This window comes from Mesoplodon bidens (assembly GCF_964165515.1).
Source record: "Mesoplodon bidens genome assembly, chromosome: 8".
NCBI classification, from domain to species: Eukaryota; Metazoa; Chordata; class Mammalia; order Artiodactyla; family Ziphiidae; genus Mesoplodon; species Mesoplodon bidens.
In genome coordinates, this window is record NC_138165.1 from 15,223,274 (window position 1) to 15,247,222 (window position 23,949).

A 23,949-nucleotide genomic window follows, 5' to 3' on the forward strand; every position below is an offset into this window, starting at 1 on the left:
GGACCTTCAATGGCTCCCTGCTATCCAGAGTCCAGATGCCTCTGAGGCGCCTCCAAGGCTCCCCACAGCTTACAAAGCTCCCTTGCCAACTGCATCTCTCATTCCACCCCTTCGTGTGAAAGCCCCTGGCAAGCAGGCACCCTGGTCCCCGCCCTCCATGTGCGCTATCTCAACCCCACCCCGGGCCTCCGCTCTTGTCCCCTTCTCGGAGCCCTCCCCCACAGGCCCCTCCTTCCTGGAGGACCTCTCCGTAGTGATGCCGCCCCCGGAAACTTCTGGCTTTTCCTCTCTAAGGCTCTCACCTGGCAACTCTCAGGGGCGCTCTGCATTCCCCCATGGGGGGCTCAAAAGGGCAATGAGGCACTGGGGACAGGCCTGGTCACTCCAGGGGCAGCCCCAGGAGGAGGTCCCAGACAGAATGACCAGGAAACTTGCTGCCTGAAGAGCCACAGCTCTGACCCCATCACACACCAGTCCACCCATCCCACCAAGAGCCGGGGGAGAAAGGGCCAGTGTCCCAGTGACATCACTGGGGCCTCAGGCGCAGCTAGTTCTGGAGGGTCTGAGTGGGTTTCTGTCACTTGCCACCGAGCATCAAGAGTCATCCTTTCAGGCCAGGGTACCGCCATTTCCTGGGTCTTCAGACATCACACATGGCCCCCTTGGGGCTCAGCATTAAGTCCGGCCTCCTGTCCATCTTCCATGGCCGCTGGCTGAGAGCCGGCCTGAGGGGCGGGCAGGGGGCTGGGGAGAGCAAGGAGGGACTCTCTGAGGACAGGCTGAGGCCACGGGGTGGAGGGAAAACAGGGAAGGGAGGAGTCAGACTGGGGTGCCAGGCCAGGCCAGGGGACGCTGCAGGGCGTGCTGGACCCCAGAACCTTCATCACGCCAACCCTGGCCACATCTCCCGCTTCCCAGCAACTGCAAGACATCTGGCACTTGCCCTCTGTGGGGCTTCTCTGAAGAGGGCGTGGGACCCCGCACACTGGGCACCCACCCCTCCCGGGAGCCCCACCCTGGGGCAGGGACAGCATCCTGGCCTGGGGGTCCCAGGTCGGCACCTTACCGTGGTCCACCCTGTGCTCGCTGTGTGGCCTCAGCCAGACCGCTCCCCACTCTGGGCCTCAGTGGACCAGGTGGCCCCTGAGCCCCTCCCACTCGGAAGCTCAGAAGAAGCTGGCCCTTCCCAGCCAAGCATCTGATTTCCAGCAGGACAGGGACCCCGGGGCTCCTCCACCCGAATCAGGAGGAGGGCTGCCGGGTCACCCTGGCATGCTGGCAAGCCACCTCTCCCAGCCGCGCCAGGCCCCCGGCCCCCGCTGCTGCAGAGCCCGCAGCCCGGCCACGGTCAATTATCTGGAGTCCGAGGGAGGCCGTCATGCGGTGATAAAGGACCAGAAGTGAGCTGGAGGCTGGTACCCCTTCTAAAGTGATTTACTCGGCTCCCTTCTGTACTCACACCCTTAATGTAATTATTTACTTTGTCATTAAACACCGTCCTTCCACTCCAGTGACTTTACAGCTTCTGGAGCCTACAGAATTGGCTGGGGAGGCTGCTCGTTGGCCAGGGAAAGCGGGGTCCTCCCTGAGGGGTGGCGGTGCTCACGCAGCCCAGGGACTCACGCCGGGGTTTCAGGGCCGCCACAAGGTCGGTCCCAGGTGCCCCAGGCCCCCCCTCGCCCCCTTTTACCTCCTTCTTCACCTCCTCCCTCCCTCCGTTCCTTCTCTTTTAAAACCGAGATGTAATTCACATACCGTAAACTTCACCCTTTTCAAGCATACAGCTCAGTGGTTTTTAGTATTAATCACCCTGCTGTGCAACGCCTCACCTCTGTCTAATTCCAGGGCATCTCGTCGCCCCAGAAGGAGCTCCGCGCCCATCAGCAGCCACTCCTGTTCCCTCCTCCCCTCCGCCCTTAGCAACCAGGCGTCTGTCTTCCGTCTCTACGGACTTGCCCATTCGGAACAGTTAATGCAAAGGGAACGTTACGATGCCCAGCCTTCTGCATCTGGCTTCTTTCCCTGAGCATACTGTTCTTAGCAAGGCTCGTCCGTGTTGAAGCATGTTTCCGGATTTCATTCATTTTCATGGCCAACTAATATTCCATTGTGTGCACAGACAACATTTTATCCATTCATTAGCTAATGGACATTTATTTCCATTTGGGCTGTTACGAATCATGTTGCCGTAAGCACTTATATGCAAGTTTTTATTTATTGGAGTATAACTGCTTTACAATGTTGTGTTAGTTTCTGCTGTACAGTGAGGTGAATCCGCTATGTGTATATACATATCCCCTCCCTCTTGGACCTCCCTCCCATCCCCCACCCCCATCCCACCCATGTAGGTCGTCACAGAACACTGAGCTGAGCGCCCTGTGCTTTACAGCAGGTTCCCTCCCACTAGCTATCTGTTTTACACATGGTAGTGTACTTATGTCAAACTTAATCTCCCAGTTCGTTCCACCCTCCCCTTCCCCCTGGTGTCCACACGTCTGTTCTCTATGGCTGCATTTCTATTCCTGCCCTGCAGATAGGTTCATCTGTACCATTTTTCTAGATTCCACATATATGCGTTAATACACAATGTTTGGTCTTCTCCTTCTGGCTTACTTCACTCTGTATGACAGACTCTCGGTCCATCCACATCTCTACAAATGACACAGTATCATTCCTTTTGATGGTCGAGTAATCTTCCGTTGTATGTATGTACCACATCTTCCTTATCCATTCATCTGTCGTTGAACACTTAGGTTGTTTCCATGTCCTGGCTACTGTAAACAGCGCTGCAGTGAACGTTGGGGAACATGTGTGCTTTTGCATTACGGTTTTCTCAGGGTTTGTACGAACACATGCTTTCAATTCTCTTGGGTAGATACCTAGGAGCGGAATTGCTAGGGCCTCTCTCCCTGTTTTCCATCCCATAGTTAGCCCAGAGCTGGCAGAGCTGGGGGCCTGGCACGAGGGCACCGCTGTGGGCAGAGGTCAGTTGGAAAGCACCACACCGCTCTGGCCGCTCATGGCACAGCCAGGAGTTTCTGCAGGTGAGGTCACCATCCCGTGAGAATAATGACAGCAGCCCCCTGTCGCCCACATGCAGACCCTCGCCCCCTACAGGCTGGCCAGGTGAGCCCTGTCACCCCCACTTCCCACATCAGGCAAGGGTGGCCCACGCTCGTACCTGACTGAAGGCACCTGTTGTTTTCCTTGGCACCAACGCAGTCTGGAGAACTGTGACCGATGGGCAGACTCAGGACCAGAAACGGGACAAAGGTCCCACCTGCGCCCAGCCTCAGAACTCACAGAGGCAGCAAGGTGCATCTATGGTCCTTTGTGCTTCCCTTTAGGACCCTCTTCCACCCCTACTCAGCTGCCCCAGCCCTGGTGCTCCGGTGCCCGAGCGGAGCACAGGAGCACAGGCTGTCTCCGGGGAGGACACTGGCACCAGGGAACCTAGGTCACAAAGAAGGATGAATGACCGCGTGGGCCTCTGCACGAACCCAGAGGCAAGGCGACACTAAGGGTGGGGAGTAGACGGTGCTACCCTGCCTGCCCCCCATCACACCTGCCCTGCACGCACGAGACTTCTTTTCCAGGACGGCCGGGATTGCAAAGCTCAAGCCTGCTGTCCACCGCCAGCACCACACCAGACGCCAACCCTCCTCTCAAACGTGGCTGCTCAAATGGGATGAAAAGTCAGATGTGGAAACGAGCCTCGCTGTGTCCGGTGTCAGGGCTTCAGACGCCCCTTTCCCCGCAAACACAAGCCGGTGGTCCACGCCTGCTGGGAGCAGTGCCAGCCAGCACACAAGCACAGGGAAAGAGCCAAGGGCAGTTTCTCAAGATGGAGCCCCTCTGGCCCCCTCCCTCCCTGCCTGCCCTGGAGGAGAGGCTGGCTGAACCCGGAGGGGGGTCCAGGGTCAGGCCAGGCTGGGTCTCCAGCCTCCACGCACAGCTGTGCAGCAGCTGGAGGACACAGATGGAGCCGGGGCCTCTGGACACAGCATCACAGAGCTTCCCCGCCCCAAGGCAGAGACTTGCGCTGGGGAGTGAAGGGAGCCCCTCCCCCAAGGGGCTGCCGGGCCCAGCCACCCCGAACCCATCTCAGACCCCAGGACCTTTGCACATGCTATTCCTCCAGCTAGAATGCCATCCCCCTTGCACATCACGGGCAAACTGCCCCTCCTGTGAAGACTCTGCTCAGATACCTGTGCATTCATTCCTTCATCCCTTCACTCTCAGATACCTACTGGAAGCGTTCGTGCTACTCTGGGAAATAGTTCTAGAATAATCCTAATAACAGCCATAAAAACACTAACGGCAACTACTACCTACAGAATGTCTACCACATGCCAACTACTATCTAAGCATTTTACACTGGTTACACTGCAGCCCTCAAAAGATAAGTACTTCGTCCGTTTTTAAGATGAGGAGACCAGGGTCTGGGTCAGCAGAGGTTACCCACCTGGAAAGCAGCAGAGCAAAGGATTCAGACCTCACTTGTCCGAGCCCGAGCGTCAGCCCCCGACCACGCCGGCCGCCCCGGAGCTCTGTGCTCCGTGCGCCAGCCCCGTGGCTTGCTCCAAGCCCCGCCACACTTTGCAAACACCCTTCTGGTAACCTCTCCCCCGCCATCTGATCCGAGTGTGCAGCTGCTCCCAGCAGGATCCCAGCTGAGGCACGGCACACAGCTGCAGGCCGTGGCCTTACCAGGGCCGACTCAGCCCGCAGGGTCCTTTCAGGGCCTCGCCTTCCCTGCAGTTTTGCTGATCACCCAGGCATCAGGCAACTGCCGCATCGGCGTCGAGAGTCAAGGCGTCTGGCTTCTCCGTGGGCCAAGCCCTTAGTGACAAGCCCTGCGTCCTGATGACTCTTCTCACCCTACCCCCACCTGCCCCCTCTGGTGTCGGCGTTCAGATGCACCACTTTTCCCCCCCTTACCCATCGGTGTGCCGAAAAGGGGGGGCCCCTGATGGAGCCACAGGACCTCAGCCCGCGTGGTCCAGTGGCCACACACCCACCTGGGCGCCCCGGCCAGCCCTGGGTCTAACGCCAGGGCAGCCAGAAGGCCTCCTCCTTGCCTGGTCCCCAGATGCCACTGCCCACCCCGCCACGCCTGGCTGCTGGACCCCTTGCCACCAGCCGCTCTGCCTAAGGCTCCTTCCCACTGCCGGCTGGGCTTCCGAGCCAGCTCTGCCCACCTGACGTGGCGGGAACCTGCCTTCAGCGTCTGTGGCTGGCTCCCTGGTGCCCTGGGGAGCAGAGGAAGGTGTAAGCACTCCACCTGCCACCAAGGCTGCAACCCCTCTCAGGCCACCCGCCCCGAAGTAGAGGCAAGGGGGCCAGCTCGCTGACCCCCAAGCCCTCGCACCCCGAGGAGCCGCTCTGCTGCTGCTCCCCCACCAAGGACCACCCCCCTTTCCTCTTCCCACCTGGAGAAACCCCGAGCATCCCTATGGGCCCAGCTCTCACGCCGCATCCCCAGGAGCCTCCCTGGGCAGGATTCACCCCGGGGGCCCCTAGAGGGCAGAGGCAGTGTCTCCGCCATCGGAGTTCCAGAACCATCCGTGGGAGGTAGACATGAGCTCAGGGAACCCCGAGGCCCCCAGGCCGCCTCGGGAAGGCCAGGGGTCCCACAGGCACCCCGAACACCACGCCTGCCCTCATCATCTTCCAGATGTTCCCAAGATCAGACGCCGTGACACCTGGCCACAAACATAAAATAAATTATCCTCCCCACACCAGTGATAAATGGTTCTATTAGCAAACCAGATTGTTAAACTCCGATACAACAGAACGCAGGAAACCGGGACCCATCCATCCTCCCTCCGGCACATACTGAGTTGCAAATAGGTTATTTTGTGTGTAAATAACACATTAAAACGCAGCATTAGCTGTGTCTTCTGATAGAGAGGAAATTGTTACAAATAAATAATTCCGGACAGGAATGTAAAATAAGCCAGATTTAATAGTGCATGCCTGGTGCAGTCGTGTTAAACATGCCTAAAATGATAAACCCCAGAATATACTAATAGTAAACTAGGCGCTGACATCAAAGTAATGAGGCTGTATTTTCACCAAGCTTTAGAAATGCTAAAATTAGTTTTGACAGAACCAAACCTCAGAGAAATGTTTCTAACATAAATACCGTCCTTTTGGGAAGCTGGGGTTGCGGCCAGAAGGGGGGCAGGGCTGGGGGGGGCAGCTGGGTCCCCCCCGCAACCCATAGGCAGCGCCTGGGAAATCAGTTTCCAGTCCCAATGGTGTCCCTTGGTGACCGTTTGTGCTTCAAGTGTCTGGACCTCAGTTTCCACATCTGTAAAATGAACGGATTCAAACCAGATGATGGCTAAAGCTTCTTCCAGTTCCATTGCTGGAAATGACTTCAAAGCTTTCCCCAAACCCTGCAACAGTTTAACATGCAAATGAGCCAGGAGAAATGAGCCACGTCTGCGAGGCGGGGCCCATGTCCCGGGGACAAACAAGACCAGAAGCCACAGCAGTGCCTGGGACGCCTTCATGCTGCCAGGGCAGCTCACGTGCCAGCAAACGGCACAGCAATGCAGGTCTGAAGTCCAAACATAAGCCAAGGGGCAGCGGCCAGAGCGCAGACCCCGGGCTGGCCTCGAACGCTGAGGGCTGGAAGGGGGGGTGGGGGGTGGAGAAGCCTGCTGTACCGGGGCAAGCGGGCGCCCCGTCTGACAGGGGGTGGCAGCCGCTCTGAGTGGCTTCTAGAGCACGAGGTCTCAGCGCCGAGCGTGAGGCCACCATACACAAGAGGAAAGCCGGTTCAGATCCACATCCTCACCATTTACTTGGCCTCCAGGCAGGCGCTCTGCCAGCCACTCGCAAAGGCTGTCCCATTTCACCCCATTGTGGCCAGAAGGAGTGACCATTATCCCCATCTTCCAGACTTCAGAGAAGCTAACTGAGTTGCCCTAGAACACACAGCTAACAAGCGAGGAACTGGAAAGGGGCCACGTTCTTTCCCACCCCACACTCCACGGAGGACCAGAAGGAAGCTCCAGCCCTCACCCTCTATCCAGGTACCCCGACCCTCCAGGACACCCCTGGCACCAGAGACCGCGCCAGATCGTCATCAAGAGTCATTTCGAGGGAGGGGGAATAAATTTGAAATTGGAGATTAACACACCACTATATATAAAATAGATCAACAACAAAGCCCTACTGTGTAGCACAGGGAACTATATTCAGTATCTTGTAATAATCTACAGTGGAAAAAAAATCTGAGAAAGAGTTATATATATGTATGTGTAGAACGGATTCACTTTGCTGTACAGCTGAAACTAACACAGTATTGTAAGTCAACTATACTTCAATTAAACAACAAAAAGTCATTCAGAACCCACCCTGAAAGCGCCCAGGTGACTGTGCTGTACCCTGCTTCCTGGTTGGGTGTGTCACAGATAACCGAGCTCTGCTTTCTGGAAAAGCCTTATGGGAACCGGCTGTTCTGTGTGGCTGGGCCTTTAAAACAAGCTCAGAAGCGGCACCAACAGCCATCCTGAAAATCACTCGAATAAGAGTAATTGTCCACTTAGTCACACGTGAGTGCATCCTCGAGCCCAAAGCAAGTGTGTGGCCCAGCCGGGCAGCTCAGGTGGCCAAGGAGGCTTGACCCACACAGCAAGTTCCCTGCCGTCCGGGGAGCCTCGGGACGGGAGCCAGGGCCCAGGAGCAGGCCAGGCCCGAAGGACCCTCGTCCCAGGGGACCTCAGGGGCAGCAGAGGCAGCCGGCCACCCCAGCCCAGCGGGCACACAGCTGGCGTGGCAGCACGAGGCTCACTCCCCTCACTCAGCCACCCCACCTACTATGTGTCTGCCTTGCTGGGGCTGCGGTGGGGAACAGACAGCTCCCTGTCACAGGGGCATCGGGGCGGGCTGGGGGACTGGGGGAGGCTCAGAAACAGACACACCAGGGACTGAGATACTTAAGGAGGACAGGGCAGGGTGGGGTCTTTGCGACTTGGGATGTCCTGGCCTGAGCATCACAGAGAGAACACCCAGCATCTTATTTCCATATTCTGGCATTTGCACAGCATCCGGAGACAGAGGTGGATGCCCCCCTTCTGAGCAAAAATGTACTGTGAAGAAACTTTCCAAGAAGCCAACAGCCAGGGAACAAGAAGAAGGCGTGGCCAGCGGGAGCTTAGTGATACGGAGGCCTCAGGTAGCAAGGGAGTGCCGTGCTGACAGCCACAAAGGGCTCCACCCTGCCAGGACTACCAGCTGCAATTCGCACCAGTTCACCACCTCCAGGGGGTCTTGTCCATGCCGTGGCCGATGACCTGGGAAGCCTGTTAAACATACACAGGCCCAGGCCCCGGCCCGGGAGATTCTGTTTCAGCAGGTCTGGGCAGCCTGGGAGTCTGCATTTATTATAGTCTCCTCACAAGATTCTAAGGTGCGGCCAAGCTCCAGCATCCTCTGATCTGGTCCTACCCTCCAGTGCACAAGGCTGAGTTAATGAGGCCGGGGACTCACTAAGGTCACCGATCCAGGATGCCCCGCGGGAGCCAAGCAGGACAGGAACCACCCACATCTGATTTCCAGCCCAGCACTCCCTCCGCCTTCTTGAGTAGGAAGACACCAGAAATCTAGGCTTCCCACCACCTGCCCGGCCTCGGGAGGTCCACTAGTGAGGGTTACCAAAGAAGAGAGGCTTTCTAAGTCAGGCAGAGCCTGACTTAGGAAAGGAAAGCTGGTGGTAGTTAATAAAGCAAACACTTAACTTGGAGTTCACTTTGTACCCGGCACCTTACATGCGCTAACTCAGGTAATTCCCACAACGCTATGAAGCAGGTAGCGCTATTGTGCCCATTTTACAGATGTGGAAACTGAGGCACAGACCTGCCTGAGGTCAGCAGAGCTGGGCCTTAAGCAGGTGGTCTGGATCCAGAGGCTGGGCTGCTTCTGACTACGACTCCACACTGCCTACAAGGAGAGAGGCAGCTCCTACCCCCCAGAGGCCCATGCCAAGCAGGTGTGAGCACGCTGTACGTCGCCTGTAATTTCTGCACAGCCGCTCTGCGTGTAAGTCCCACTTTTCAGGTAGAAAGACTTGCCATGCCTCCCGCTGCTAGGGCACAGAGGGCCCAACATTTAAGAGTGATCAGAATCACCCAGGCTCACTGGGCCCCACTCCCAGGCCCTGCTTCAGGAGGTCTGGGGTGGGGCCCAAGTCCCGAGGATGCTGATGGTGCTGATGGAGGGGCCACCCTGGGAGCACCCTGGCCAGGACGTGGTGGGCACTCGCCACAGATGCGTCATAGGATCGCTAAAGCCTGTCTTGACTTCGGGGACAAGGAAAGCTCACTGGATCGAGACCCAGCTCTGAGCTTTATGGCTCCAGCCCTTCTGATCGTCCCACCCTGGAGGCGTGGGGTGGCTGGTCTCTGGCGCTCAGCTGAAGCACACAGAGAGGTTCGGAAATATTTTTGGAGAGAAAATCCACTGTTGAAGAGGGAAATACGACAGCATTAGGGAAGTTTCAGAGTAAAAAAAATGAGAAACATCTGAATCAAATTGCCTTTAAAATTACGCCATGTGAAAAATTAAAGGGAAAAATAGCTCTGGGTCAAAATGCGTTTTTAAAGTTTGCTTGATGGCCTCCCGAGTGTTAGCACGCCAGCTCAAGAGGCTGGGAAAGCCCCCACCGGCCAAGGCTTCTGCCATCTGGTCTGGCCGCAGGTCCGCTTGTCCCCTGGGTACAGCCCTGTGATGCAAAGGTGTTTCTGATGCACATCATGGCCAGGTAAGTAGGGACTCCCGGTGGAAACACCTAGCCCCGAGCACGTCTAGCCTCATGAGGCCGGGCGAGCCAGGAGGCTTTGAAGGTCCTCCTGCAAAGAAGTCACGGCCCCAGACCTCCAAGAGCTGGAGGGGAGCAGGCGCTCTTAGCCCGCTGGAATGACAAGGATGGCGACAGATGAGACCTGTCCAGGGCTGGTGCAGAGGCTGGACGTTCACACACGGTACCGGCGGGCTGGGCTTTAAGACCCAAATCACCCGCGAACAATCTAAAATCACGATCTCAAAGCAGATTCAGGAAGGAGATGCTCAGTGTGGGAGAGGCAGGAGCCCCGAGCCCCAGACCCCGCTCTCCGTGGAAGCAGCAGGTGGCCTTGGGCAAGTCCCTGCCCCACCTCATCTCGGTCCCACCTACACACGGAGAAGCTCTGACCGCCCATGAATCAGACGTGCCGGCCACCCCCGCACCGTAGCCCGACACCCAGGACCTCCTGACTGTCCTTTCCAAGCTTTGCCACCAGGGACACCCACATCCCTCATCGCCCACCTCCTCGCTCTGGACCCTTACTCCCTTCCTCATTCCAAACAAGGCCAAGGAAGCTGAGTGAGTCTCCAGATATGATGGGTCACGTGCTGGGGGAAATTTAACAACAGGCTCTGGGAGAGGAGAGGGGCTGAGGCAGCCCTGATGCCTAGGGTTTGCCAATTTTTTTTTTAACATCTTTATTGGAGTATAATTGCTTTACAATGGTGTGTTAGTTTCTGCTTTATAACAAAGTGAATCAGTTATACATATACACATGTTCTCATATCTCTTCCCTCCTGCGTCTCCCTCCCTCCCACCCTCCCTATCCCACCCCTCCAGGCGGTCACAAACCACCGAGCTGATCTCCCTGTGCTATGCGGCTGCTTCCCACTAGCTCTCCACTTTACGCTGGGTAGTGTATATATGTCCACGGGCTTGCCAATTTTCATGGTGCAAATACTCCGACCACGGCAAGGTCAAGTGACCTACCTAAGGTCGCAGATGGCAGAGACAGAGAGAGTGTACACTTGGCTCTCCCACGTTGGCACAGTCTGGTTCCGGCGCACCTCTGCCTCTCAGACTTCCTTTTTTTTTTTTTTTTTTTTTTTTTGGCCATGCCACGTGGCTTGGGGGATCTTAGTTCCCTGACCAGGGATCGAACCCGGGGCCCCAGCAGTGAAAGCGCTGAGTCCTCATCATCGGACCGTCAGGCAATTCCCTTTACTGACATTCGAATAGTGGGTTCTAGAAGGCTGAAGGTCCTTAAGAACCAAAGGGATGAGTTTCCTATGTGCCATGTACATCACCCCAAGTCCCAACATCTGGACGACCACTGCTAAGGGTACCTCTATGTACTATAAAGTTGTGATAGACAGGCTGGGACCTGGGACCTTTGCTGCGGTGCCTGCACCTGGACAAACGTCTCCTGGAGCAACAAAATACAAAGCGACTGTAAGGGACTAAAAATAACTGCGTGCACGCCCAGCTGGGGTAAATTCTGGACAACAAAATACAAAAAGACCAAAGAAACCCAACTGCCCTTTCTGAAGAGCTGGGAGCAACAGGAGGGTCCTGCGCATGCCCCCTGCACCCAGCACCACCAAGGGGGTGTGCAGAGAACCTAAGCCACCCTTCCAACCGGACCCCTGGAAGACCCCTACCCCCACTCCATATAAGGAAAAAGCTCACCCCCCAGCAAGCAAGGGAACCTGTTGCTTTTTCTTGCTCCCCCCTGCTACAGCAGGGCCCAGATAAAGCCTTGCCTGAATTTCTTGTCTGGCCTCTAGTCAACTTCAATGGCTTGGGGAAGGCCAAGAACCCTGGTCGGTAACAACAGAGGTGAGATATAATTTGCATCCTGCTTTTTTACACTTTAATATTAGAATACAGACACATCCCCCCCTTATGATAAAGGCTTGATTAACATTTTCAGGGTCTACATAATGTTCCATTCAACAGCCGTCCCACAGTTTGATTAATCAATCCCCTATCACTGAACACTTAGGTTGTTACAAATGTTCACAGTTACAAATAATGTAGAAATGAAATCTTTCTGCCTAAAGGTATGCTCAGTCCTAGAACCAAAGTCCTACAATTCCAGGGATGGGATTGAAGCTCCCGGAACCAGTGGCACTTGGCAGGGGGCAGATGAGGGGTCAGAAGCTGGTCTGCAAGACAGGGTACCTCCCACCTCTGGGCAACCTTGCAGAGGTGGGTGATCACTGCCCCACCAGGTCACAGGGTCTGGCCCTTTTGCGTTCCTTACCCCATGCCCCCGACATCCTCAGACAGGACTCCCCCTACTCTGGACAGATGTGTAACAGGCCCTGGAACACTGAGCTTGCATAAGCCATCCTCTCCTTCCGGGAAAGCTGCAAACCACGGTGCGGATCATGGGCACGATCTTGTGGACTCGGAAGGGATAAACTGGGTGTCAGAAGGCCCAGGTGTCCGAGTGAGTGGTCACCTGCTCAGCCACAGGTAATGAGCTCAGTCCTGCCCCTGCCTCAGCAAACAGGCCTCCCAGACCAGGATGGTTACCCCATCTTTTCCAGAAACAACTCAGGGACAGGGCCCTGGACAGGCAGTTCTCAGCTCCCCGCACCCCTGCCCCAGCCCAGCACGCACCGGGCAGCACTGCCCGTCTCCCAGGCCTCTGTGCAGCTTCCCTGCCCTCTCCACCAGCCCCACGCCGGCGGGCTGAGCTCCCCCTGCCTCCGGCCAGCTCCTCACCGAGGCCACCTTCCCCTGACGTCACTCAGGGCCACAGGGGACCCTCAGGCACTGCCTCCCGCCAGGCCTGGAGCCGAGTGCTGAGCTCCAGAGCAGAGTGCAAGCATCCTGGCCCTGAGAGGACCTCTGTGTGGGGGACACGCACGGACCCCCTTGTGCTGCCGGGCGCCCCACCACACCTGTCCACAAGCCTACGCCCCTGCGGGCAGAGGGGCCCACAGCAGAGGCTCTTTGGAGCCGTCTGGGACTCCGGTTTGCTGCGTAAAAGAGGAGGCTTGCTCACAGCACCTCTGCCCCCAGGGGTAAGATTTAAGGAAGATCTGACGTCGCAAGATCACACAGGCTTGGAATAACATCTGCCAAACGTCCCCACAACACAGATTAGGAACACGAGGCCCAGGAGGGAATGGCCTGCCACACCAGGACCGAGGCCGGGGCTGGAACGGGGACCCAGGCCAGCGACTCGGCGCTGCACCGCCGGCCTACCTTGCCCCACCCGCAGAACGCGGACGTCACGGTCCCCCAGCCCCGGGGGACCCGCTCCGGGTGCCACCTGCTCTGCCTTGACTGCAGGATGGCCCTTCCCAAATGAGCTGTCCAGAGAGCGCTACAGGGAGCAAGGGATGTACCTGACTCGCTCTGATGGCAACGAGCCACCTGTCCTGGGCGACTGGGCTGAGGGCCACGTCCACCCAGGGTCGGAACCTCACCAGTCAAGCGCTCCCCTGGGGACGGGGCCTGGGGGGTGGGCAGGACCGCATCCTGGGGGGGGGCAAGTAGAGAGAGGTCGGTACCTCCGGGGAGCTGCTGCACCCAAGCTGTAGGCCCGTGGCCTGACCCCCCAGACCAAGACCCCCTCAAGCATCTGCGATCACTGCCCCATTGCTGACAGCCAGGTCCGATGCTAGAGGACTTTCTTCCCAATCATGCCCTAATTTCTCTCTAATGACCACCTGAGTCTGCTCTCGGCTACGGGACATGGCAGTGAATTGGGCTGCGTGGCAACTCACCATCCACTGATGGCTCCAGAGGGGGTTAGGGTCCGGGCTAGGGAGAGGCCGAGGCGGGGACAGCTGAGGGCCCAGGGGGCGGGTCACAGATGCACCGAGGCCACTCAGGCCTCAGAGGCCCGGGTGCCTCTGCATCAGGCAGAGGGACAGCTTGAGGTGTCGCCACAGGCCAGGGTGGGCCCTGACCCAGGAGAAGGAACAGGCCACGTGCAGACCCAGCCAGGGCCCAGGACAAGCCAGCCCTGGGACCACCGCCAGACCCCCACCCTGGGTCTTCCATCCCCTCCTTCCACTCATCCCCTGGCTCCCGACACCACCTGCACGTGGTCCACCCTGGGCTTTGGCTCCTTCCTCCACCCTCACAGAGGGAGGGCCTAGAGAGCCCGGCTCCTAGCGGGGACGGGGGTCAAGGGGTGTCACGCAGAGCAGAAGTCCAAATACCCGAAGGCTGGCCCGGGCTCTCCCCCTCCTGACTTGGGTGGCACATCCTGATAATGACCTCCAACTGAGAATCACGGGGGCAAAATAAAAACAGTGTAGTAACAATGACCTAGAGGCCCTCCAGTTCGCTCTTGGAAACACTGACTCCTACCTGCTCTGAGTGTCTTTCCAAATCCCTGCACTCTGGCCCTAAGCTGCACCCAGCACGGCCCGTGGACCGGCTGTCCCAGCATCATCCGAGCGCTGGTTAGAATTTCAGAAACTCAGCCTCGCCCCGACTCACCGACTGGGGGTCTGCACTTGAGCAAAGCCCCCCACGATCTGCAGACATCAACATGTGAGTGGCGCGGCCGGCACTCACACCCCACCCCGGCGAAGGCGCGTTTCCGCCGCTGCTCTGGGAGCTGTGCTTCAGCGGCCAGAGCAACAGGGCATATGAGTAAATGCACTTAAATAAAAAGGGGAAGAAAAGAAATCTAAGTCTCTCCATTCCTCGGAGACAGAAATAGTTTTGTGGCCTCCAGATGGACCGCGCAGACACAAGGGGAGGTCTCGTCTTCCCGCCAAGCTTTCCCAATGGGATGCTGGCACGGACCAGTGGAAACCAGAGACTATTTCTCTTCGGGGCAGTAAAATGAGAGGCTGTGGCTCGGCGGGGGGGGTCCTTCTGTTATAATTAAGTTGGCCAGAAATTCACCTAAGAATGCTAAATTCTGTACCTGACCCTCTAATTACAGCCAGAAGGGATCAGGAGACAATTACTTTCCAAAATAGCCCTTGGCGGCCGGAGGCAAGCAGCAGCCTTTCTGGCACATCTGTGCCGACAGAACGCACCCCAGGGCTGCCCCACAGCCCGGAGCCTCCCTTGCCTTCCCTCTCCCCTGTCTCCCCATCTCTGGCTGGAGCCCGAGATGCCCAAACCCCCTGATTTGGAGCGGCTGGACCTTCGAGATCCACCCGCAGGCATCCATTCCGGTGCCTGGGGTCCCCAAAGCTGGGGCGCCCTCCTGGCCGCCCCCCCCCAAAACCCAGCATGGCTGCCCGATGACATCGGCCTCCCACCTCATTCAGTGCGAACGGGCTCATGAAAAACACCCCCCGCCAACCATGCAGAACAGAAAGTACCTCCTTGGGTGGCTACCGCGAGGGCGGAGGCCTTCCTGCCGGGGTCGGGGAAAGCGACGCCCTCCAGGATCCCACCTTTGGCTTCTTTCTTGTCCGTGGCCGTGGCTGAGGCGGACGTCTCCATCCTAGCCACGCATAGTCCTGGGTGGCAGCCCTGGAGGAGGAGACAAAGACACTCACCAACGCGGCCCCCAGACCCAGCCGGGACGCGCGATGCAGATTCCCACCCGCTGCCACCGCCACGCGCGCCTTCTCTGATCATTGCGAAGGAGGGTTTAATTAATTTTGAGAATTCTTCGTTCTGAGGTTCATCTGGTCTTCTGAGCGACCTCACGGACCACGGCCGAGCGTTTTTCACTGCCTGTTCCCCCCGATTTTTCAAATCTAAGCAACAAGTTCCTAGTACCGCGCGTGGCGACCAGCAAGAATCACCTTGAGAAACGGGGTCAGAAAGTAATGCCCCTCCTCTCAGGCTCACAGGACGAGAACAATCAATACAGGAACCGCGACTCATCGGTCCTCAGAGGCGAGCCCTTGTTCTCCCATTCCTTTGCAGCTCACCGGCTCCACCTCTCACCTACGCACAGGTGTGTTCGTTCCTTCTTTCATTCATTCGTTCACTCCTGCATTCCACAGAGTTTTCACCATTGACGCACGTGCACACATTCAGCCAATAGCTTTTCAAGCCCCTGTTATGCATCAAGCATTGTGCCTGGTGCAGAAGATACAACCCACAGAGTTTACATCCTACCTGGGAGACATAATACGTAAAGGGGGAAGATAGATGTATATTTCGTCTCTCATTAGTGAGAGAGAAGGGAAGAAAGCAGGGGGGCAGGATAGAGCGGGGTGGCAAGGGCAGGGGGTGCTCCCGCCCTGCTTCTCTGAGGACGGGATGGGATGCCACACGAGGGTCTGAGGGAGCCCCCGGCAGCCAGAGGGCAGAGGCGGGAGCCACGGCCTGGTGGGGAGGACGCTGGCTTGTTGGAGGAGCAGCAGGAAGGTGAGTGCCAGCCCTGGAGGGTTTTGAGCAGAAGGGGGAGGCGACAGGACTCACAGCACAAAGGGGTCACTCTGCCAGTGTATGGAGGGCAGGTTTGGGGGATGGCGCACGACTGCAGTGACCTGGGGAGATATTGGTTGTCTGGGTTAAAGGGACAGTGGCTCTGAAGGCAAGCGTTTTACTAAGTGATGCTTCATCATGTACAGATACTGCTAATTCAGTATTTGTATCAAATATTACAGAATAGACATTTGAAAATCAATCTTCTTCAAAGAATGGGGGTAGTGTCAAAGATGGCTCCGATTTTCGGATGAGCACTTGGACGATTGCACAGTGGTGCCGTCTGCTGGGATGGAGCACAGTGGGTGAGAAGCAGGTTCGGGGCAAAAACCAGGAGCTGGGTCTGGGCCGTGTTAAGTCTGAGACGCCTATTAAGACACGCAGAGACTGAAACAGGAAGGACCTACTGTAGAGCACAGGGAACTCTATTCAATAACCTGTGATAAACCCTGATGGAAAAGAATATGAAAAAGAATATATATGTAAAACTGAATAATTTTGCTGTACAGCAGAAATTAACACAATGTCGTACATCAACTATACTTCAATAAAACTTTTTTGCAAATGGCATTATTTCATTCTTTTTAATGGCTGAGTAATATTCCTGGAGAATGTCATACTGAGTCAAGTCAGTCAGAGAAAGAGAAATATCATGTAAAGAGAAAGGTATAGCTTATATGTGGAATCTAAAAAATGATACAAATGAACTTAAAACAGACTCACAGACTTAGAGAACGAACTTATGGTTACCAGGGGGGAATGGTGCGGGGAAGGGGTACTTAGGGAGTTTGGGATTGACGTGTACACACGGCTATATTTAAAACGGATCACCAACAAAGGCCTACTGTGTAGCACAGGGAACTCTGTTCAATACTATATAACCACCCAAATGGGAAAAGAATTGGAAAAAGAATAGATACATGTATTACGTGTCACGGAATCACTCTGCTGAACACCTGAAACTATCACAATGTTGCTAATCAACTTTACTCCAATAGAAAATAAAAAGGGTTTAAAAAATTTTTTTTCAAGATAAGCAAGACTGTTGGAAATGCAAGGCAGAGCTTGGGGAGAGGCAGGGGCTAGAGATGGGAATATGGCAGCCACAGGGCAAGATCTCCAAGGGAGAGGGCGGAGGGGAGAAGTAGAGAAAATTCCAGAACGAGACTCCGGGCATTCCAACACTTCCAGGAGGGAGAAGAGAAACCAGCCAAGGAAGTGCGCAGGGATGGAGGAGCAGGAAGAGAAAGTAAAATCACCAGGAGAGTGTGGGGGCCAGGAGTCCCACCCAAGAAAGAAATGCCAGGAAGGATTATCTCCATCACAGGCTCTAAGAGGCCCCGGCGCTGCACGGTGGTGACCAGGGCCCAGGTGGGCTCAGGGAGAGACAGAGACACAGACGTTTAGTCAGGAATCTTTGCCATGAAAAGAAGAAAAAAATGGGCAGCCACTGGAGAGAGCAGAGGTCCACAGCTGCTGTTTCAGAAGGAAGGCAGGTGGGTCTGCACGCTGGTGGGAGGAGAGGGTTCTGGGCAGAGCCCGTGGATTGCGGGTGGCAGAAACCAAAGGCGATGGTCAGCTGCATCCCCGGCGGCTGCAAATCTTACATCCGCAGGCCCCAGAACCTCACCTTTTAAACGTCTGCACGATACTCTCATGTTTTCTAAGCAAAAAGCGGGAGTCTACAAGAGTGACGGGTGTGAAGCCAGAGGCGGCTGCAGCCTGGCCAGCCGGCTAAGCGAACAGCCCAAGCTCTGGACCTCCCGGATTTACCTCACCCACCAGACTGTCTGGTTTCCAGTCTTTCAAAACCCCCGTCCAGAAAACCCAAGATAGATGAGGGACAGGGAAATCTCCCTGAGGATTCTGGTGAGTTATAAGATTTCCTCTGGCTTGGAGACTTCGGGATTGCCAGCTGATCCTTTAAGCCTATTTGTATAATCTGTGCTGTAAGAGGCTGGCTGGCTGAGTGGCCACCAGCAACAGCCCCTGGGCCACGCCTGCTCCACCGTCTTTGCCCCCTTAGCCTGGCCGCAGGGACCACCCTCCCATCCACGTGGCCGGCACTTTGGGCCACGGTCCCACCCCATCCTCACCCCCTCATCTGATCAGCTGCGATTCCCATCATTTCACCCGCAAAGCACCTGGCCCGCGGGGCCTCACCCAGCTGGCTGCTCTGCCAGGCATCCTTCCCTTCTGGGTCCTGGGCACCTTCACGCCACCTCTGGTCCCCCTCCGTTACCCCTCTACCCTACAGCCAGGCACCTTCCCCGAACCAAAGCTGGCCAAGGCCTCGCTGAGCCCCTGGGGCCTTCAGGCAAAGTCTTCCTGGGTCTACCTGCAGCCTCCTCATCTCCCCCCACCCCCACCCTTCACAAGCAGCCAGCCCTGACCCTGGACCACCCACCAGAAACCCTTCACCCTTTCTGTGTGATGGATTCCTACCCTTCCTTCAAGATGCCTCTCAGATGTCACCTCCTCTGGGAAGCCCCCCAGCTCCTGCCCAATCATGGTCACTTCTGCTTCCAGATCCCTACAGCATCCCAGTACCCCCATCTGTATTCATCATCACCACCAGGTCCAGAGCTGCTCCCCACTCAGGCTGGCACGGAGCAACAGCTCAGGAGTGCCGGGCAAGGACCGTGCACCTCTGAGGCAGGAAATCACAGCTCTTGGAAATACGAGTGATTTTGTGAACAATCGGAGTTTTCTTCCCAAGAAGGTCAGGTGAAGGAATTTAGGCTCAACTTTGAAACACACCTTGAATTTGGAAGTAAGGGCAAAAATCAAAATGAAGCTGGAACGACAAGCCTTGAACAAGCATTGACCAGGTGCCAAGCTCTTTGCAAGAGTGAGTTCATTTAATCCTCACAACACTTTACATAGAAAGAAACCAATGCTCAGAGAGGTGGATAACTTGTCCAAAGATGCACAGCTTAAAAGTGGCTGCGCCAGGCCTTGAACCCAGGCTGTCTGGCCCCAAAGCTGTACTCTGGAGCATCACAGAGAGCTGTCCTTCGAGTGAGGACCCTGCAGTGCAAAGGGATTTGCCCCAGAATTCCCTGGCATCATTAAGGTGCTTGTTGAGTCTGAGGAAGCCTATGCCAGAAGCCCAGGAGGATTCGACACAGGTCCTGTCCTAGTGCTGCACCCAAGGAAGCGAGATTGGTGGACGGGGACCACCAGCCAATGGATAGGCAAAAGCTGAGGCTCTGTCCAGGACCGCCTGCCAACACCACGCCCCTGCGGGTGGCACTGTCCATTGAGGCTGACCAGGATGGGGGGGGGGAGGAGTTGGCAATTGTACATTCTTCCCCTAACTCTTTATTTCAGAATTCTTTATGGACAATCAGCTTCGTGCCTCACATTGCAGAAGGCCGGGAGCTGGCTTCCACCCCAAGTGAACTGGGTGTCCTTCCCCCCGGTCCGGCACCTCTCATATAGCCTGGCCATAACCTGCTATGTACCCACCTGGCTCCCTGCTCAACCATGACCTCCTCCAGGCCAGGGCTAGGCCTTGCGCCCCTGGGTCCCCAGGTCCAGCTGAGCACGTGCTCAGACCCCTTGTGGACGGGACAAGATGGGTCCAGGGAGCCAGGCCAGCACCTGGAGGGCAGCAGGCTTGAAGGACCAGAAACCAGGACAGGACTCAAGGCCCCGGCAGGGTCGGCCCAAGTGACCAAACCCAGGCTGCTGGGAAGCATCCCCAAAGGCAGATGGGCAACTGAAGCCAGCAACTCAGAATCCTTGGACTTTAGCATCAGGGATGCCAGGGCCAAAAAGAGGATCAGTCAAGAAAGGACCACGACAACGTCTGATAAGGGATGTGAGGAGACCAGAGAGAAGAGGGCCTGAGGGGTTTCTTGGGGCCCAGCAGCTGCAGCTGTCTCATGCCAGCCTCCCCCCGGCTCACGTTGTCAGAGGGAATGGCATCCTCCCGATTCTTACAGAGGAAGAGGTGAGCTGCCCAAAGCCAGTCTCCATGGAGGGAGAGGGGCCAAGTCTAGAGCCAGGTCCTCCGGCTGGAATGCTGCCCGAAGCCTCAGAGCGAGGCCATCCCAGGACCAGGTGGACAGAGTAGCAGGGAGGGGGTGTATTGAGATATTCAGACGGCAGTGGGCCTGGGAGTGCCTGGGCGTCCATGAGCGCCCATGGGGAGCTGACCCAGTCGGGGTGGGGGCTGTCCCCTGCAGGGACCACTGTGTCACAGGCCTCGTTTTCTACCGATCAGCCACGGCCCTCCCCCTCCCCCTCCTTCCCAGGAGAGGAAGGCAGCAGACAGAGGCTGCGTAAGTCACAGGAATTACCGGGATTAGCACCATTTCTGGGTAAACACCAGGCGCCCGGGGTCCCAGGAAGCCCAGCTGGGGACAGCAGAGCGGGACCTCGGGTCCCCAGACCTCAGCTGGTGGCCTGTGGTATAGGCTGGGGGACTGCCCCTGGGCTCCACAAAAGCTTCCGGAACAAGAGGGGCTGAGAGCGCAGCGCTCACAGGGCAAGGAGAGAGTCAACACCTCCACGTTACCCAGGAAGCCACGCTCCTGGGCTTCTGCCAGGGAAAGGGCGACACCGGACCTGCAGCCAGGAGAAGATCCCTTTCCATTTGGAGCTGCACACAGGGCCCCTGCCCCCCAGGGTCTCAGGACCCCTGGGGGTGCTGGCGGCACCCCGAGCCTCTGAAAACACTTCTGGTCCTTCTCCTGCCGATTCCGATGCTACAGGGTCAGGCAGAGGGTGGGGGACAAAATATCCAAACTTTTAAACAAAGCCCCACGGGTGTTTCTGATGCACAGGCAGGTTTAGCAAAAAACTACGTGGGGTGCTTCTAAGACTGCTTCCAGCTTCTAAATAATTGGTAAGTTCCAATTAAAGCAAATGAATGGAAATAAATGTATTTTTATCTTTGTTAATTTGGAGCCGGAAGTTGGTGTTTCCCTTGGGCATGAAGGTGGTTAAAAGGCATAGAGCCTGTGAGCCTGCCCGCAGCACAAGCCACGGGTGGGCTCACACCACGTCACAGGGCATCACCTGTGCTCACCATGGTGCTGCACTCAAGGTCAAGGTCGGCATTAGACACCACCCCTGCACCTTGCCAGTTGTGCCAGCAAAGAAGCACATCTATTAACCTATGATCGCTGCAGTCAGTACCATTGGCCTCCTTCGTAATCCTATGCATTTTATTTTTTTACTGAAGTATAGTTGATTTACAATTTGTGTTGGTTTCAGGTTTACAGCACAGAGATTCTTTTCCCTTATATTTTATTACAAGATATTGAGTACAGTTCCCTGTGCTATACAGTAGGTCCTTGTTGGTTATTTTAAATATAGTAGTGTGTATATATTAATCCCAAACTCCTAATTTATCCATCCCAATCCTATGCATTTTATCCTATGCATTTACAGCATTATCCTGAGGAGGGGGCCACAGCACAGCAAAGATGAAGAACTTGGAGTGAAAGGACGGGCTTGAAGAATAAATTAATAATCAGAGGTCTTCCCTGCTGGCTCAGTGGTTAAGAGTCCTCCTGCCAATGCAGGGGACACGGGTTCGAGCCCTGGTCTGGGAAGATCCCACATGCCGCAGAGCAGCTAAGCCTGTGTGCCACAACTACTGAGCCTGCGCTCTAGAGCCTGCGAGCCACAACTACTGAACCCGCACACCACGACTACTGAAGCCCGCACGCCTAGAGCCTGTGCTCCGCAACGAAGAGTAGCCCCCACTCGCCACAACTAGAGAAAGCCTGCGCGCGGCAATTAAGACCCAATGCAGCCAAAAATAAATAAATAAAATAAATAAATTTATTAAAAAAAAATAATCAGAGGAGAATGACCAAATCGCTCTGAACCCTGCAATCCCCCCACCTGGCTGCTCTGAGCTCTCCTGATGAGTGAGTCACAGGAACGAGAGCATCTTCCCCAGGCGAAATCAACCTCCGGGAGAGAGGTGAAACCTCGCTTCCCAGCGATCCCAGCCACTCGGGGCCCTGGTGTTCTCACCTCCTGTCTGATCTCGCCCGTGCGGCACACTGCCTGGGCCCCACACGCATGGGCACACACACAGAGCACACACAACCTACAGCAACAACCATGACCACGTACCCAGTCACCTGTGTGAGCATGGGCACACATACACAGTCACACGTTCATACAGGGCCACCCACAAGTGCACACACAGTTACATACAGATGCACATGCACGCACACACACATACACGTATGTGGAGAGAGATACAGACACACACACACACATACCCTGGATACACACACCCGGCCAGCCTTGATCATAGACTTATTTTTGTGATCAAATGAGATAAAACACGTGAAAGTTTCTGGAGTAAAAAATGCGTCGCCAATGCAACACTGATGAAAGGTAATAATAATTAACAATTGGGGGTTTTTAATTAATTAATTTATTTATTTTTGGCTGCGTTGGGTCTTCGTTGCTGCGTGCGGGCTTTCTCTACTTGTGGCGAGTGGGGGCTTCTCTTCGCTGCGGTGCGCGGGCTTCTCATTGCGGTGGCTTCTCTTGTTGCAGAGCATGGGCTCTAGGTGCACGGGCTTTAGTAGTTGTGGCACGCAGGCTCAGTAGTTGTGGCTGGCAGGCTCTAGAGCGCAGGCTCAGTAGTTGTGGCGTATGGGCTTAGTTGCTCCGTGACATGCGGGATCTCCCCGGACCAGGGGCTGAACCCGTATCCCCTGCATTGGCAGGCGGATTCTTAACCACTGCGCCACCAGGAAAGTCCTGGTGATGATAATTATAACGACACTGTAACTAAAACGATGGCAGCAGACCCTCTCTCATGGCCCCAAGGTCCCGAGGACTCGTCAACATCCTCCCTGAGTGGATGACTGAGTCTTCCCATCTCCCGTCACCTCAGTGTCGCCATCTGGAAAATGGACATTCTAAAGGGCGCTCCAGACCCTAGGGACAGCCGTCCAGCGCCACAATGCCGGGGCAGCCACGGGAAAGCAAAGGGCGTCCTAGCCCGTCATGCTGGAGGCATGAGGGAGCCAGACATGGGCTTCAGCTCAGCCCCCCGGATCAAACTGACACTCGCTTTCCCATCCTGAAGGGACAGGGGAGGGGGTGAGGGGAGGGCTCCCCAGGACGGCGCCAAGCTGGGGACGCTCTGCTTGCCCTTCACGGCCAGGGACAAAATAATCTTCTTTTAAAATGTGTGTATTTTCCTCTCCAGAGTGAGAGACGTTGATGCTTGGGCCAGCGCGGTCCACGTCAGCGGTGTGTCCAGCCACACGGCTTTCCCTCTCTGAGCCTCCGTCCCCACCCCTGTAACACAGAGCATCCTCCCTACTCCCAGCATGGTTAAGAAGGTGGTCAAGCTTCCCCGCAGGGCCGTGAACACCCTGCAGCAGTGGCTCTGCAAACATCAGGTCCCCAGTGGGGTTTGGCCCAAGGCTGGCCAGGCAGGCGAACCTCTACAGGCGGGCACCCTTTTCCAAGGAAGACAGGATTGGGGGGAGACCGGGGTTTAGGTGAGGAGTTGTGCCTCTGGAGTCTCGGACACACCTCTGCAGCGCCAGCCAGCCAGCCTGGCTGCCACAAGCCCAGCTGCTCTCAGGAGCTTCAGGTCAAAGGCCTCCCCTCTACCCGCTGTGGCCAGAGGCGGGCACCATGCAGAAGCCACTCTCCTAGCGGAGCACCTGCTTCTTTATCGTTCCTTGAATGTATTTTTCCAAGTAGGAAAGCTCCCTCATGTGCCCGGCCCCTGGGCTTGCTGGTGCACAGGAAAATAGATCATGACCCCAGTGCTCTGACTTGCT

The 23,949-nt window shown here is 56.2% G+C and overlaps 1 protein-coding gene across 4 annotated transcripts in view; it reads right to left on the reverse strand.

Annotated features, from left to right (window-relative positions):
• GLI2 (GLI family zinc finger 2) overlaps positions 1-23,949 on the reverse strand; it is a 247,474-nt gene that overhangs the window by 169,967 nt on the left and 53,558 nt on the right. For 3 of the 4 annotated variants that reach the window (XR_014016466.1, XM_081242031.1, XM_081242032.1), the window contains exon 2: positions 15,106-15,259. Coding sequence is in view for 3 of the 4 variants with exons in the window: in XM_081242031.1 (XP_081098157.1) it covers positions 15,106-15,229 (124 nt within the window). In the remaining variant the exon portion in view is untranslated. The remainder of the gene's footprint in view (positions 1-15,105; positions 15,260-23,949) is intronic. The other variant, XM_081242033.1, reaches the window with a different exon arrangement.